Raw genomic sequence first — 14,834 nt, forward strand, 5'->3', positions numbered from 1 at the left:
GAAATGAATCATTTTTATTTTTTAAAGATTTTGTTATTAATGGGGAGGGGAGAGAGAAAGAGAACCTGAGTATCAGTTTGTCACATGGGATACCAGGAATTGAACTCAGGACCTTATGTTTGAAACTTGAGTGTTCTAGGGGCCGGGTGGCCATGCACCTGGTTGAGTGCACGTTACAATGCACAAGGACCCAGGTTCGAGCTCCCGGTCCTCACCTGCAGGAGGAAAGCTTTGCAAGTGGTGAAGCAGAGCTGCAGGTGTCTGTCTCTCTCCCTCATTATCATCCTCTTTCTCTCTTGATTTCTGGCTGCCTCAATCCAATAAATAAATAAAGATAATAAATAAATGTTAAAGAGAGAGAGAATCCAGTACTCTATCCACTGTACCATTTCCTTATCCACTGGAAAGTAAGTTTTAAAACATAACTCAGTTGGGGGCTGGGTGGTAGCCCACATAGTGTGAAGCACAAGGATCCTGGTTCAAGCCCTGGCTCCCCACCTGCGGGGGGGGGGGGGGTCACCTCACTAAAACAGTGAGGCAGGTCTGCTGGTGTCTATCTTTCTCTCCTTCTTTCTGTCTCCCTCTCCTTTCTCAATTTCTCTCTGCCCTATCCATCAACAACAGCAGCAGCAACAAAAACAACAATGGGAAAAAATGGCCTCCAGGAGCAGTGAGTTCATAGTACACCAAGCCCATCGATAACCCTGGAGGGGAAAATGAAATAATGAGTTAAATTGGAAAATGTAGTATCAAGGAAAGCAAATGCAAAATGTTGAGGCGATGAAAGAGTTGTTGTATCTTTAGTGCATGTGTTAAGGAAGGAGTATGTTCCCAGCAGCGGGAGTCTTTACATACTCTGTTCAGACTTACCGCGTTTTGTGGAGCTTGCTTCTCAAGAGGACATTGGCAAGCTTGAGGGTAGAAGCGGCCAGGTCAGGCTGTCACAGCAAAGTCTGACATACTCTTTGGACTATCTATCATTTATTCAATATATACCTGCATCTCCAGCATACTCAGGATATTCAAGTTGAAATTTTTCAGAAACTCAAATTTCAGTTGAATGTGAATTACGATAGTCTCATCTTTTTAAAGACTATTAATAATGGTTGTTATTCTTAAAATAATAATAATAATAATGGTTGTTGTTCTTTTTGTTTTTGAGGGGGGGTGTAGGGGAACCAGAACAAAGCATTGCTTTGGCCCATACTATGCTGAGAACCAAACTCAGGACCCCATACTTCAGAGTCCAACACTTTATTCATTGCATGACCGCCTGGCCACTCTAGGATAATTTGATAGCTCAATTTATTGGGGCCAGGTGGTGGTTGCACACATCTATTATAACGTGCAAGGACTCAGGTTCAAGCCCCCAGTCCTCACCTGCAGGAGGAAGGTTTGCAAGTGGTGAAGCAGTGCTGTGGTCTCTCTCCCTCTCTGCCACCCACTTCCCTCTTGATTTCTGGCTGTCTCTATACAATAAATAAATAAAGATAGTTTTAAAAAAATTAGCAGCTCAATTTCTTCCAAAATGGAAGACCTTCTGGGTCCTAGCACTGTAAAATGATAAGCCTATAACTTATCTTGCAATGGTGAGCATCTTCCAGGCAGTGGAGACTCTGGCGATCTCTAATACCTGATTCATTGCCAGAATTCTCGGTGCTAGGTTCCTCCTCACCATCTGTGTATAACACGGGACTGTGTGGCAGCAAGACTAAAGTTAAATACCTTTAATAATAATAATAATACCTTTAATAATAATAAATACCTTTAATAAATAATAAATAAAAATCTTTTATTTATTATTTATTGGATAGCGACAAAGAGAAATCAAGAGGAGAGGGAGAGAGACAGACACACCTGCAGCCCTGCTTCCACCACTCGTGAAGCTTCCCCACTACAGGTGGGGACCAGGGGCTTGAACCTGGGTCCTTGTGCACTGTAATGTATATGCTCAACCAGGCTCCCACCCAGCCCCAATTAAATCCTTTTTCTACTATGTATGACACACATGTAAGTGGAAATGACTGACTGCATCCATGTTTATTATGCAGCATTTGAATCTTTGTTATCAAATATAGTAGACAGATTTGGCATTTCAGGAAGCTGACTAGTGCATTTTCTTGTTAATGAAAAAAGAATGCTTGGGGCAGGAGAGAGAGCATAAGGGTTACGCAAAAAAGACTTTCCTGCAGATATTCCAAAGTGCCAAGTTCAATCCCATACACCGTACGTCAGAGCTTAGCAGTGCTCTGGTTAAAAAAAAATGGGCGGGGGGTGATTAGGCTTTGGTTTTTAAATAATTTTGCTCAAAAAAAAATGTATTCTGTGCTGGAGCGGTATGTATGTTTTCAAGCTGACTTTGTTTGATTTCTAAAAATCTTTCACTACTTTCACTACTCCTTGCAGGTATTTGTACTTGATGGTATATTATGTCTTTAAAAGAACACCTCCCCAAGCTGCGCTTTTATAAGCGCTGATAACGAAATGAATATGTATCGACCTATTGTTGAATTGTCGGAAAAGTCATGATGTATTTTTCTGTTTCTCTGTGCAAATCTGGGTCATGAATTTTCTGACAACTCATTAGATAGGAATTATCTAACTGGTGGGTTTATGAATAGTTTGGAGTTTTTAACAGTGATAATATACTACTTTTACAGTCAGAAGTAAACTGAGGGCGTACTACAGGGGGGAGATAGCTCAGCAGATTAAGCGCACATGGCAGGAAGCGCAAGGACCAGTGTAAGGATCCTGGTTCAAACCCCCCAGCTCCCCACCTACAGAGGGGTCACGTCACACACGGTGAAGCAGGTCTGCTGGTGTCTGTCTTTATCTCCCTCTCTCTCTCTTCCTCTCCTCTCTTAATTTCTCTCTGTCCTATGTAACAACAACAAGGGCAACAAAAATGGGAAAAACAGCCTCCAGGAGCAGTGAATTTGTAGTGCAGGCACCAAGCCCCGGCGATAACCTTGGAGGGGAAAGAAAAAAAAAAAAAAAAAGTCAACTGGGTTTTACAATAGCTACTTCCCAGCAGATGGTGTTTTCACTTTGCTAGGACTGAACCTTCCTGCTGTTGTCCATCACATCTGACACCTCGTTCTTCGTAGGGGGATTTGACCAACCTTGTCCACGGCAGCCACTGCTCTAAATACAGACTGGCAAGGATTCCAGGAACCAATGCATTTGTGGGCATTGTCAATGAAACGTGTGATTCTCTTGCTTTCTGCGCTTGTAGCATGGTGGACCGGCTCTGTCTCAACTGTCACCGGTAAAAATGCCATAGGTTGGGGGGCTGGGCAGTGGTGCAGTGGTTTAAGTGCACATGGAGCAAAGCTCAAGGACCGGCATAAAGGATCCCGGTTCCAGCCCGCAACTCCCCACCTATAGGGGGGTTGCCTCACAGGCGATAAAGCAGGTCTGCAGGTGTCTGTCTTTCTCTCCCCCTCTCCATCTCCCCTTCCTCTCTCCATTTCTCTCTGTCCTATCCAACAGCGATGACAGAAATAAAAACAACAACGTTAAACAATAAGGGCAACAAAGGGGGGGGGGGGGCTGCCATAGGTCATAGTCTCTGTTTGCAAGGCTGTTGAATATTTGAAGTAATGCCAGCCATTTTGGAATGGCAGCCACAAAATCAACAGAAAGTTCTGGGGTGGGGCTGGGTGTTGGCACACCTGGTTGAGTGCACATACTGCAATGCACAAGGACCCAGGTTCAAGCCACTGGTCCCCATCTGCAGGTGGAAAACTTTGTGAGTGGGGGGGCCGGATGGTGACGCACCTGATTGAGCACACATATTACAGTGCACAAGGACTCAGGTTCAAGCCTCCGGTCCCCACCTGCAGAAGGAAAGCTTCGCAAGTGGTGAAGCAGGGCTACAGGAGTCTCTTTGTCTGTCTTCCTCTCTATCTCCCCCTTCCCTCTCAATTTCTGCCTGTCTCTATCCAATAAATAATGATAATTAAAATTTTTAAAAAGGGAGCTGGGTAGTAGTGCAGCGGGTTAAGCGCACATGGTGCAAAGCTCAAGGGCCAGCTAAGGATCCCAGTTCAAACCCCCAGCTCCCCACCTGTAGGGGTTCGCTTCCTAAGCGGTGAAGCAGATCTGTAGGTGTTTATCTTTCTATCTTTCTCTCCCCCTCTCTGTCTTCCCCTCCTCTCTCCATTTCTCTCTGTCTTATCCAACAACAGCGATGATAACAATAACAACTACAACAAGCACAACAACAAGGGCACAAAATGGGAAAAAATGGCCTCCAGGAGCAGTGGATTCATAGTGCAGGCACCAAGCCCCAGTGATAACCCTGGAGGCAAAAAAAAAAAAAAAAACAAGAAAAAGGAAAAGAAAGCTTTGTGAGTGGTGAAGCAGGTCTCTGTCTCTCTCCCTCTCTGTCTTCCCCTTCCTTCTTGATTTCTAACTGGCTCTATCCAATAAATAAATAAAGATAATAAAATATGTTTTAAAAAGAAAAGAAAGTTCTGGGGTACATCCTGGAGCAAAATCAAGTCTTGGTTACAGAGGAATTTAATGTGTGTATTCTATCAGATATGTCACTACCCAGTCACATTCCTCCTCAGTCACAGAGGAATTTAAGGCCTTGTGCCTTTGGTCATAGGTAGAGACATAGATCCTTTTAACTACCTGAGATTTCTTTTTATTTTTCTCTTTTCTTTTCCCTGATGCATGCACAATATACAGTTTGTGAACGACCCCCTGCATGTAACTTCCTTTTGATTTTTCAGAATGGAGCAAAATGAGTGTGAATGCCCCTGTGAGTGCCCGTTGGAGGTCAACGAATGCACTGGTAATCTCACCAATGCAGAGAACCGGTAAGGGAAAGGGTCTGTGTTGTCTAGACATATATTTGATGTCGGTGTGCTATTGCATATGTATTTAATAAATAAATATTTAATCACCGAACTCAAAGTACATGTACTAAATATAAACATGCTTGATATGTTTGAAATATATGTGTATTTTTTATTATAAAGATAATTTTGTAAATTTTTTTTACAGAGAGAAATGGAGAGCGGAGGGGAAGACAGAGAGGGGGAGAGAAAGATAGCCAAGAGCAGACCTGCTTCACCGCCCGTGAAGTGACCCCTCTGCACGTGGGGAGCCAGGGGCTTGAATCGGGGTCCTTGAGCCGGTCCTTGTGCTTCGCACCATGTGCGCTTAACCCGCTCCACTACCATTCTCGGCCCTTGCATATATTTTATTTTATATGAATGTATATGCTGGAGATTTTGTTTATAGATTCATTTGGAGGCATAAGATGACTTTATTCTCACAGGTCAGTTTCCTGAGTGAGGTTTCAGGCTCGATAATGCCTTCACATAAAGCCAACTTTCAGATTTAAATGTAAATGCTGTGATTGTCAAAATCGTTCTCCTGGATAGTGTGCCTGCTTTACCATGTGCCTATCCAAAGTTCAGGCTCAGCCCACCTCAGAGGACATGTCAGTGTTGTGGTGTTTCCTCCTCTCTCTCTCTGTCTGTCTCTCTCTCTCTCTCTGTGTCTCTCTCTTTCTGTCTCTCTCTTCATCTCTTAGTGACAAGTTCAAAGACCCGTTCCCTCTAGAACTTCAAGAGAAAGGCTTGTGTGTATGCATGTTGGTACAGGGGGGAAAAAGGCCTAAAAATGTCCCTTTGTTCTGAAAGACCACCTCGTAGCTACAGCGGGAAGTGGGGAGGTGAGAGGGCTGGGGGTATAAAGTAAGACTCAGTGGACACTCATTGGCCTTTTTCAATAAAGTTATCTTATTATTATTGGATAGAAATTATTATTATTGGAGACAGAAGTTGAGAGAGGAGGGGGAGATAGAGAGGGAGAGAGACAGTTGCAGCCCTGCTTCACCAGTCCTGATGCTCTCCCCCTGTGGTTGGGACCAGAGACGAGTCTGCATCCTTGAGTGCTGTGATGCTTAGCCAGGAGCATTCAGCCAGGAGCACCACCGCCAGACTCCCACGTTGACTTTCAAGAATGCACACCTGACACCGAAATGTTACAATGCAATAAAACTTCAATGTAGAAACAAATGTAGTGGGACTGAAAGGGGGATTTAAAATATATATCCCGGGGGCCGGGTGGTAGCACACCTGATTGAGTGCATTTGTTATAATGCACAAGGATCCAAGTTCAAGCCCCAGGTCCTCGCCTGCAGGGGTAAAGCTTTGTGAGTGGTGAAGCAGGGCTACAGATTTCTCTCTGTTTCTCTCCCTCTCTATCTCTGCTTCCTTCTTGATGTCTGGCTGTCTCTAGCCAATAAATAAATAAATAGAAAAGTAAATATATATATATCCCTTTATTAAAATGTAGATGATTATTACCTCTGAGAAGTAAGATCTGAAATGCTGAGGAGAAATGTACTTTTTGACGAGCTTCCAATTTGTTTTTACATTATTTACTTATTTATTTATTCCCTTTTGTTGCCCTTGTTTTATTATTGTGGTTATTATTGTTGTTATTGATGTCATCGTTGTTGGCTAAGACAGAGCGAAATGGGGAGAGGAAGGGAAGACAGAGGAGGGAGAGAAAGACAGACACCTGCAGACCTGCTTCACAGCTTGTAAAGCGACTCTCCTGCAGGTGGGGAGCTGGGGGCTTGAACCGGGATCCTTACGCTGGTCCTTGCACTTTACGCCACCTGCGCTTAACCCACTGAGTTACCGCCCAACTCCCTTTTTTATGTTATTTTTATTGTACATAAAAAATAACCAGATTGAAGCTCAGAGTACTTAACTGACTGGTTCAAGGTTTCATACTGGATCCCGAAGCTAGGTTTCCCAAGCTGTATGACACAGCTGGGCCAAGGAGATGATGGGTGAGAGCAGTGTGTGGCGTGATTCTGTGCTCTTGCTACCCCCCGCATAGAAACCCAAGTTGTGAGGTGCATCAGGAGCCCGTGACGTACACAGCTATTGATCCCAGCCTCCAGGACGTCCTGCACCAGTGTGTCAACAGCAGGTGCAGTCAGAGGATGGAAAGTGGGTAAGTCTCATGGGTCCTCGTTTTACTCGGGGAGCAGAACTCAGAAAACAATAGTGACCCACAGTCTCATTGAGTCTGATTCTCACTCTTGACATTTTAAAAAGCTTTCACAGGTTTTTTTTTTTAATCTAAAATGGATGGTCATGGCCTTCTACTGGAAGGTTGAATGAAGGCTGTGTGATTTTCACTGACTATAACTAGCTAGTATTCTATTGTGTGCGTGCGTAGTCACGTATAGAAAAAGCAAGTGTAGAGGGCAGGGTGTTCAGGGATCCAGAAACCAAAACCAGAAATTCAGAGCCTATATGGGACACATTGAAACTCATCAGTTCTCCTTTCTTCTTTCTTTCTTCCTTCCTTCCTTCCTTCCTTCCTTCCTTCCTTCCTTCCTTCCTTTCTTTCTTTCTTTTTTATTGGATAGAGACAAGCAGAAATTGAGAGGGGCAGGGGAGATAGAGAGGGAAAGAGACAGACACCTGCAGCTCTGCTTCACCACTTGTGAAGCCTTCCCCCCTGCAGGTGGGGTCAGTTCTTCTTTCTTAAGTACAATTTGTTTCAAAAGGAAGGAGAGGGGGAAAAAAAGAAGAAGATATGCTTCATGATAACTTTGAGAACTGAAAGTGTCAGCCCCCCTCCTCCCTTCCCTTCTTTACTACAGTGTTTGGAACTGGGCTTCATGAGAATGGTACCTGGCAGATGAAAGGGACCGGAGGACAGTAGTGACATCTTTGCTTTCGGTGTATTTGTTTGTTTGGTTGTTGTTTTTTATTTTTGCAAAAGAATGATAGTGTATCACATAGATTAGTTTTGAGATATTGTGCAGTAACCCAAAGTTTGAGAAACACAGTATATATTCTCTTAGAGATTCACGGTGCACTTAATTTATTGAGAGAAATTGGGGGCTGGGGAGACAGCATAATGGTTATGCCAAAAGGCTTTTATGCCTGAGACTACTGAAGTCCCAGGTTCAATCCCCAGCCCCACCATAAACCAGAGCGAAGTAGTGCTTTGGTCTTTCCCTGTGTGTCTTTCTCTCTTTATCGCTTACTCTTTAAATTAAAATCCTAAAAAAAAAAAAGATTTAAATTTAAAAAGAAAGAAATTGGCAATAAAGAAATCTGTGGCTTTTTTTTTTTTTTAATGACAATACACTTGAGAGGGAGATGTTAGGCCAAATTTTCACAAGCTTGAGACCATTAAGCTTTTGGAGGTGATTTTTGAGTAATCCCTTATCTTATATGGTGTATGGATTTCATGATTTGATTCTCAGAGCGCAGTTTGATTTCTCTCATTTCTACATTGCTGAGGGACATACACAGCTATCTCTGGCAGACAGTTGGCATTCTCTTTTAATAAGGAAAGGAAGATAAAGGTCAAATGTCTCCTGCACTGGTCAGTAATGGAGCCCTTGAGAGCTGTGCCGTAGACACACACACACAACACACACACACACACACACACACACACTCACACACACACACACTCAGATGCTCCTTTTCAGGAACTCTCATGTATCTCTCCGGCAGGGACTGTTTTGGTGTGCTGGACTGCGAGTGGTGCATGGTAGACAGCGATGGCAAGACTCACCTGGACAAATCCTACTGTGCTCCCCAGAAAGAATGCTTTGGGGGAATCGTGGGAGCCAAAAGTCCCTACGTTGATGATGTGGGAGCCATCGGTATGTTTGCGGGGAGCCCAGCGTGGTCCGATTCCTGAATAGCTTTTATAATAGACCAGCAACCTTAAAATGATCCCCTGCTTCCCTGATGCCTTTTCCAGTAGTTTCTGCTTATGACATCCAGGTAGATAATTCCCTTCAAAGCTGGCTAGAGATTCTGTGCAGAACGAGCAGCCATCTGTCCTGCTGAATTCTGCAAGCGTGGAATTCACTGCCATCAAGCTTGTTTTGAGAGAGCAGCAGGCCTGCTTCCTGCCTAGCTGAGCATGTGTGCCACTGGTGTTGAGTGTTTGTCCCAGCTGTCGGAAGCACTCTGTCTAAGGGACAGAGTGACCACCATCCATAAATGTCCTGCTGCAGCTCACCCAAAGCAGGAATCTTGTAACTACAGCTCAGAGCCTGGGGATCAACAAAAGCCAGAGCTAACTAATGCAGCTAGAGCAGTGGAGGGTGTGAGAGAGCAGGTTGCAGTAGAGAGGAACTCCCCTGGGGTTAAGTCACAAGACCCTCCTCGTGAGAATATGACTGTCTTTTCTGGAGTTAGCACCATTGCCTGTGGCCTACCTGTCAGGTGAATCAAATGTTTAAACTGTTAGTTAAAGCCTTGCTTTTCTACACCTCTCCCCATTCATTAGCCTGCTTGTCAGGAAAAAAATTTTTTCTTTATGTTCTTTAATCAGCAGATTTGTGTGTGTGTGTGTGTGTGTGTGTGTGTGTGTGTGTGTGTGTGTGTGTATTTATTTTGTGAAAAATATAAGTAGTTTGGGTTTTTAATTATTTTTTATATTCATTTTTCCTTTTGTTGCCCTTGTTATTCCTTATTGTTGTTGTAGTTATTATTGTTGTTGTTATTGATGTCATTGTTAGATAGGACAGAGAGAAATGGAGAGAGGAGGGAAGACAGAGAAGGGGAGAGAAAGACAGACACCTGCAGACCTGCTTCACCGCCTGTGAAAAGACTCCCCTGCAGGTGGGAAGCCGGGGGGCTGGAACTGGGATCCTCACACCTGTCCTTGTGCTTCGTGTCACGTGCACTTAACCCATTGTGCTACCTATTAGTACTTTTTTTTAATTTATAAAAAGGAAACACTGTCAAAACCATAGGGTAAGAGGTGTACAACTCCACACAAATCCCACCACCAGATCTCCGTATCCCCTCCCCTCCCAGATAGCTTTCCTATTCTTTAACCCTCTGGGAGTATGGAGGGTGCGGAAGGTGGAAGGCCTGTCTTCTGTAATTGCTTCCTGGCTGAACATGGGCGTTGATAGGTGGGTCCATACTCCCAGTCTATCTCTCTCTTTGCCTAGAGCACTGCTCAGCGCTGGTTTATGGCGGTGTGGGTGATTGAGCCTGGGACTTGAGAGCCTCAGGCATGAAAGTCTCTTTGCATAACCATTAAGCTATACCCCCACCCCATATTTCTTTATTCATTTGTTTATTTAATGAGAAAACTAGAATACCACTTTGCTCCAAAGAATATGCAGTGCCAGTCTATCCTTGGAGCTACCTCCTTGGCCACTCTCAGCCCACCTTCAGTTTCCCGTCTGAAAAAGTATAAATAGTATTGAAAGAGAGCCCATTTGAAATGGGATCTAACACACAGACTGCGTCTGGGGCCATGTAGTACCTTGAATTGGTCACATGACTCCCCTTCCCCAAAGAGACCCACATTGCCATCCCTACCTCTGCACCGGGTGGGTGTCCTTCTAGCACTTGCTCACATCCCAGTAAGAACCCTCTTAGGGGACCCAGACAGTGGCGCACCTGGTTGAGCACACACACTACAGTGCGCAAGGACCTGGGTTCAAGCCTCTGGTCCCCACTTACAGGGGCATCACAAATGGTGAAGCAGGGCTGCAGGTGTCTCTCTGTCTCCCCCTCCCCTCTCAATTTCTCTGTCTCTACCCAATAATAAATAATAAAAATATAATTTTAAGAAGATTTAGTTCATTTTTTAAAAAAAAAAAAACCTTATTACTTAGCAGTAATGCTAAGCTTTGTTCTGGTTTTATTAACCCTGTCCGATTGTGTTTTTTGCTCTGCTGAGCACCAGCACATAGTCTGAATGAAAACCACAAATTGAGGGGGGTGGCCAGGAGGTAGCAGACCGGGTTAAGCGTACATAGTATGAAGTGCAACAACCCACACAAGGATCCTGGTTCGAGCCCCTGGCTCTCCACCTGAGGGGGGGGGCACTTCACAAGCGGTGAAGCAAGTCTGCGGGTATCTATCTTTCTCTCCCCCTCTCTATCTACTCTTCCTCTTTCAATTTCTCTCTGTCCTACCCAATAAAAAGGCCACACAAGAGCAGTGGATTTGTATTGCCAGCACTGAGCCCCAGCTATAACCTTGGAGGCAAAAAAAAAATAGAAAGAAAGAAAGGAAAGGAAAGGAAAGGAAAGGAAAGGAAAGGAAAGGAAAGGAAAGGAAAGGAAAGGAAAGGGAAGGGAAGGGAAGGAAACCGTGAATTAAATGAAGCCCCTCTTCTCAAGTTCTAGTGGGTCTTCACTGAAAAAATTCAAAGCTTAGAGCAGCTAAGCTCTTTCTTTATTTACCAAATCCCTTTCGCTCTCTGTCCCTTCCCACCCTACCATCTCCCACTCTCGGGATGTCTTTATGATGAGAATCTATTTGTTTCTGTGAAGGCGATGAGGTCGTCACCTTGAACATGATTAAAAGTGCTCCGGTTGGCCCTGTGGCTGGAGGCATCATGGGAGGCATCATGGTCCTGGTCCTCGCCGTGTATGCCTACCGCCACCAGATTCATCGCCGCAGTCACCAGCATATGTCTCCTCTGGCGGCCCAAGGTGAGCTGAAAAGGAATCCCAAAGCACCTCTGGGAAGCACACGGCTCCCTGGGTGTGCTCCAGGGGTGGAAGGCAAGTGGACAGTGGTGTGAGCCTCTAGGCAGCGACAGGAATGCAGCGACTGGCACTGTTCCCAGCTGTTCCCCTGGAGTAGATTCACAAATCCCCAACACCTGCTTTCTTCCTCTAGCCATTGGCGCTAGAGTCTGAACCCAGTCAGCAGCTCCCATTGGCTTCCCTGGAGGTCTCTTCACATTCCCTCCAAGCCAGTTTGGGGAGGTGGGGTGGGGGCAGGGTGGGAAGGGGAGGGGGACTGGGATGCTGGGTGGGGGTTTGTGCTTCACTAAGCTCAGATGGGCTGCCTTTGCTATTCCAGACAGGTAAATTAGAGACACCCTAGGTCCCTAGTCAGGACTTGGATCCATTTCAGTGCAGCTGTTAGATACATAGTGCAAAGTAACACACGTTTGAAAGAAGGTAGCCTTCTCTTCAGGCAGGATAAATCACTGAAGCCAGGTATGAAATGACCGTGTTACCCAGGCATCGATATCAATAGTTGAAAGGGGTCTCTGTGCCCCTTTGTGATAGACAAAACCCTTTAATGGCCGCCCACCTTCTCCCTGTGAGTCCTGAGCTGTGTGTGAACCTGATCGCTGAGGAGGGCAGTCTCTCCTCAGCTCTCCCTTGAGAGGTGATAATAGGCTGGCTTTGAGGTATTTCAATAGGGGCCCAATCCTGATTATGTTTCCTCCTTTAATGATAGAGCTGGTCACAAAGCTCTTCCCCTCCTAGAAGTTTGGGCTAGACTGAAGGGTGACTGCCATCCAGGGTCTCCATACGCCGCGCCATTTATAGGGTTTTGTATGAGACACCTAATTTTATCAGCTTGGTCAGATAGTGTCTTGACCCCTTTCCTTTTGTTTCATGTATGTTCGTGGAGGATGAAAGATCTGTTTGCCTCTGTCAACTCCTCTTTCTTCAGAAATAAATCTCTCTTGATTATTGTTCCTCCTCTGGTTCCTGCCTCCCTCCTTTAAAGAGGGAAAGGAGGGAGTCGGGCTGTAGTGCAGCAGGCTAAGCGCAGGTGGCGCAAAGCACAAGGACCAGCATAAGGATCCCGGTTCGAGCCCCGGCTCCCCACCTGCAGGGGAGTCGTTTCACAGGTGGTGAAGCAGGTCTGCAGGTGTCTGTCTTTCTCTCCCCCTCTCTGTCTTCCCCTCCTCTCTCCATTTCTCTCTGTCCTATCCAACAACGACGACAACAACAATAATAACTACAACAATAAAACAACAAAGGCAACAAAAGGGAATAAATAAATAAAATAAAAAATATTTTTTAAAAAAAAGAGGGAAAGGTGCGGGGGGGGGACTCTATGGGATATCTGTTCATTCTCTTCTGGGATACGATTCATTCTGGATGGAATGCTGTCACCCAGCCATCAAACAAGCACTCAACAGGGTATTAGAGTGGATGGTTTTGTTTGATTAAATAGTCATGTTTTTCTCTTTTTAATGATGGGTAGAAATGTCAGTGCGTATGTCCAACCTGGAGAATGACAGAGATGAAAGAGACGAGGACAGTCACGAAGACAGAGGCATCAGTGAGTATCCTCGCTGCCTCCCTGCAGAGTGTGTCAGCAGGAGGCTAATCCAGAATAAATATTCTTTTTTATACCCCTTTGGCTTATATTAAAATTTAAGAAGCTTTGACACGATTGGGGTCTCCCCTTTCTTCAAGTAGGAGAAATCGTGTTTGCTTTATTTAAAAAAAAAAAAGTTTCTTGAGTTTTCTTTATGTTCTTTGGTCTTAAAATGCCTCTTCCTGTCTCCCCCTTTTCTTCCCCCCTCATTATTGTCAAGCATGATATTCTAAAAGGGAATTTTTAGGTTTGTGTTCTAATTATTTATTTATTTATTTATTTTGCCTCCAGGGTTATTGTGGAGGCTTGGTGCCTGCACCACAAATCCACTGCTCCTGGAAGCCTTTTTTTTTTTTCACTTTTGTTATCCTGGTTTTTTTTTTTTACCATTGTTATGGTTATTGTTATCATTGTTATTGATGTCGTCGTTGTTGGATAGGACAGAGAGAAATGGAGAGAGGAGGGGAAGACAGAGAGGGGGAGAGAAAGACAGACACCTGTAGACCTGCTTCACCACTTGTGCAGTGACTCCCCTGCAGGTGGGGAGCTGGGGGCTCGAACCGGGATCCTTACACTGGTTCTTGCACTTTGCACCACGTGTGCTTAACCCACTGCACTACTGCCTGACCCCCTATGCATCATATTTAATCCCTTCACTAGTGTCCACATCTGGGGGGATGATTCCTTATCAAAAGAATACCGTTGGGAGCTAGACGGTGGTGCATGGGGTTAAGCACACATAGCTCAGAGTGGCGTAAGGATCCAGGTTCAGGCCCTCAGCTCCCCACCTGCGTGGGATGGGGGGAAGCCCTTCATAAGAGGTGAAGCAGGTCTGCAGATGTCTGTCTTTCTCTCCCCCTCTGTCTTCCCCTCCTCTCTTCATTTCTTTGTCCTATCTAATAACAACAAAAACAATGAGAAAACAGAAAGAAGAAGAAGAAAAAAAAAAAGATGGCCACCAGGAGCACTGGATTCATAGTGCAGGCGCCCTGAAGGCGAAAATCAAAGAGTGCAGTTACTGTTAGGTCAGTCTGACCTTTGTCTCCATTAATCAGGTCTTCTTGGTGCGTGTGGGAGAGACCACACACTACTCTGCTCCTAAAATCAACATCGCTAGCCCTCATGATTTAAATCACACTGTTGGGGGGGTCAGGCGGTAGCGCAGTGGGTTAAGCGCAGGTGGCACAAAGCGCAAGGACCCTCGTAAGGATCCCGGTTCAAACACCCGGCTCCCCACCTGCAGGGGAGTCGCTTCACAGGCGGTGAAGCAGGTCTGCAGGTGTCTTATCTTTCTCTCCCCCTTCTCTGTCTTCCCCTCCTCTCTCCATTTCTTTCTGTCGTATCCAACAACAACGACGACATCAATAACAACAACAATAATAGCTAAGGGCAACAAAAGGGAAAATAAATAATAATTAAAAAATGTTAAATATATATAACACGTTGTTAGTGCTTCAGAGAATAAGCCCCCCTACCCCCACCCCAGTGTGTGGAAGACCCACGTGTGCCTGAGACCACTGAGATCCAGGTGGACAGTATTGTGAGCCAGCCTTGCCTTCCTCTGTCCACAGTCAGCAACACGCGATTCATCGCTGCGGTCATTGAGCGCCACGCACACAGCCCGGAACGGAGACGCCGCTACTGGGGCCGGTCCGGGACCGAGAGCGACCACGGTAAGGCCTGAACTTTTGAAGGGGTCGAGGGATCCGGTGTGCTCCT

At 45.3% G+C, this 14,834-nt stretch overlaps 1 protein-coding gene across 1 annotated transcript in view; it reads left to right on the forward strand.

Moving 5' to 3' along the window:
• Window positions 1-14,834, forward strand: part of LOC103113059 (VWFA and cache domain-containing protein 1) — a gene marked incomplete at its 5' end in the record, with an annotated part of 58,510 nt that overhangs the window by 24,339 nt on the left and 19,337 nt on the right. Inside the window, 7 exons of the mRNA XM_060184069.1 lie at window positions 3,108-3,268; window positions 4,743-4,829; window positions 6,874-6,990; window positions 8,517-8,668; window positions 11,315-11,476; window positions 12,999-13,076; window positions 14,687-14,788. Coding sequence (XP_060040052.1) covers window positions 3,108-3,268; window positions 4,743-4,829; window positions 6,874-6,990; window positions 8,517-8,668; window positions 11,315-11,476; window positions 12,999-13,076; window positions 14,687-14,788 — 859 coding nt within the window. The remainder of the gene's footprint in view (window positions 1-3,107; window positions 3,269-4,742; window positions 4,830-6,873; window positions 6,991-8,516; window positions 8,669-11,314; window positions 11,477-12,998; window positions 13,077-14,686; window positions 14,789-14,834) is intronic.

This window comes from Erinaceus europaeus, unplaced genomic scaffold (genome assembly GCF_950295315.1).
Source record: "Erinaceus europaeus unplaced genomic scaffold, mEriEur2.1 scaffold_498, whole genome shotgun sequence".
Taxonomy (NCBI): domain Eukaryota; kingdom Metazoa; phylum Chordata; class Mammalia; order Eulipotyphla; family Erinaceidae; genus Erinaceus; species Erinaceus europaeus.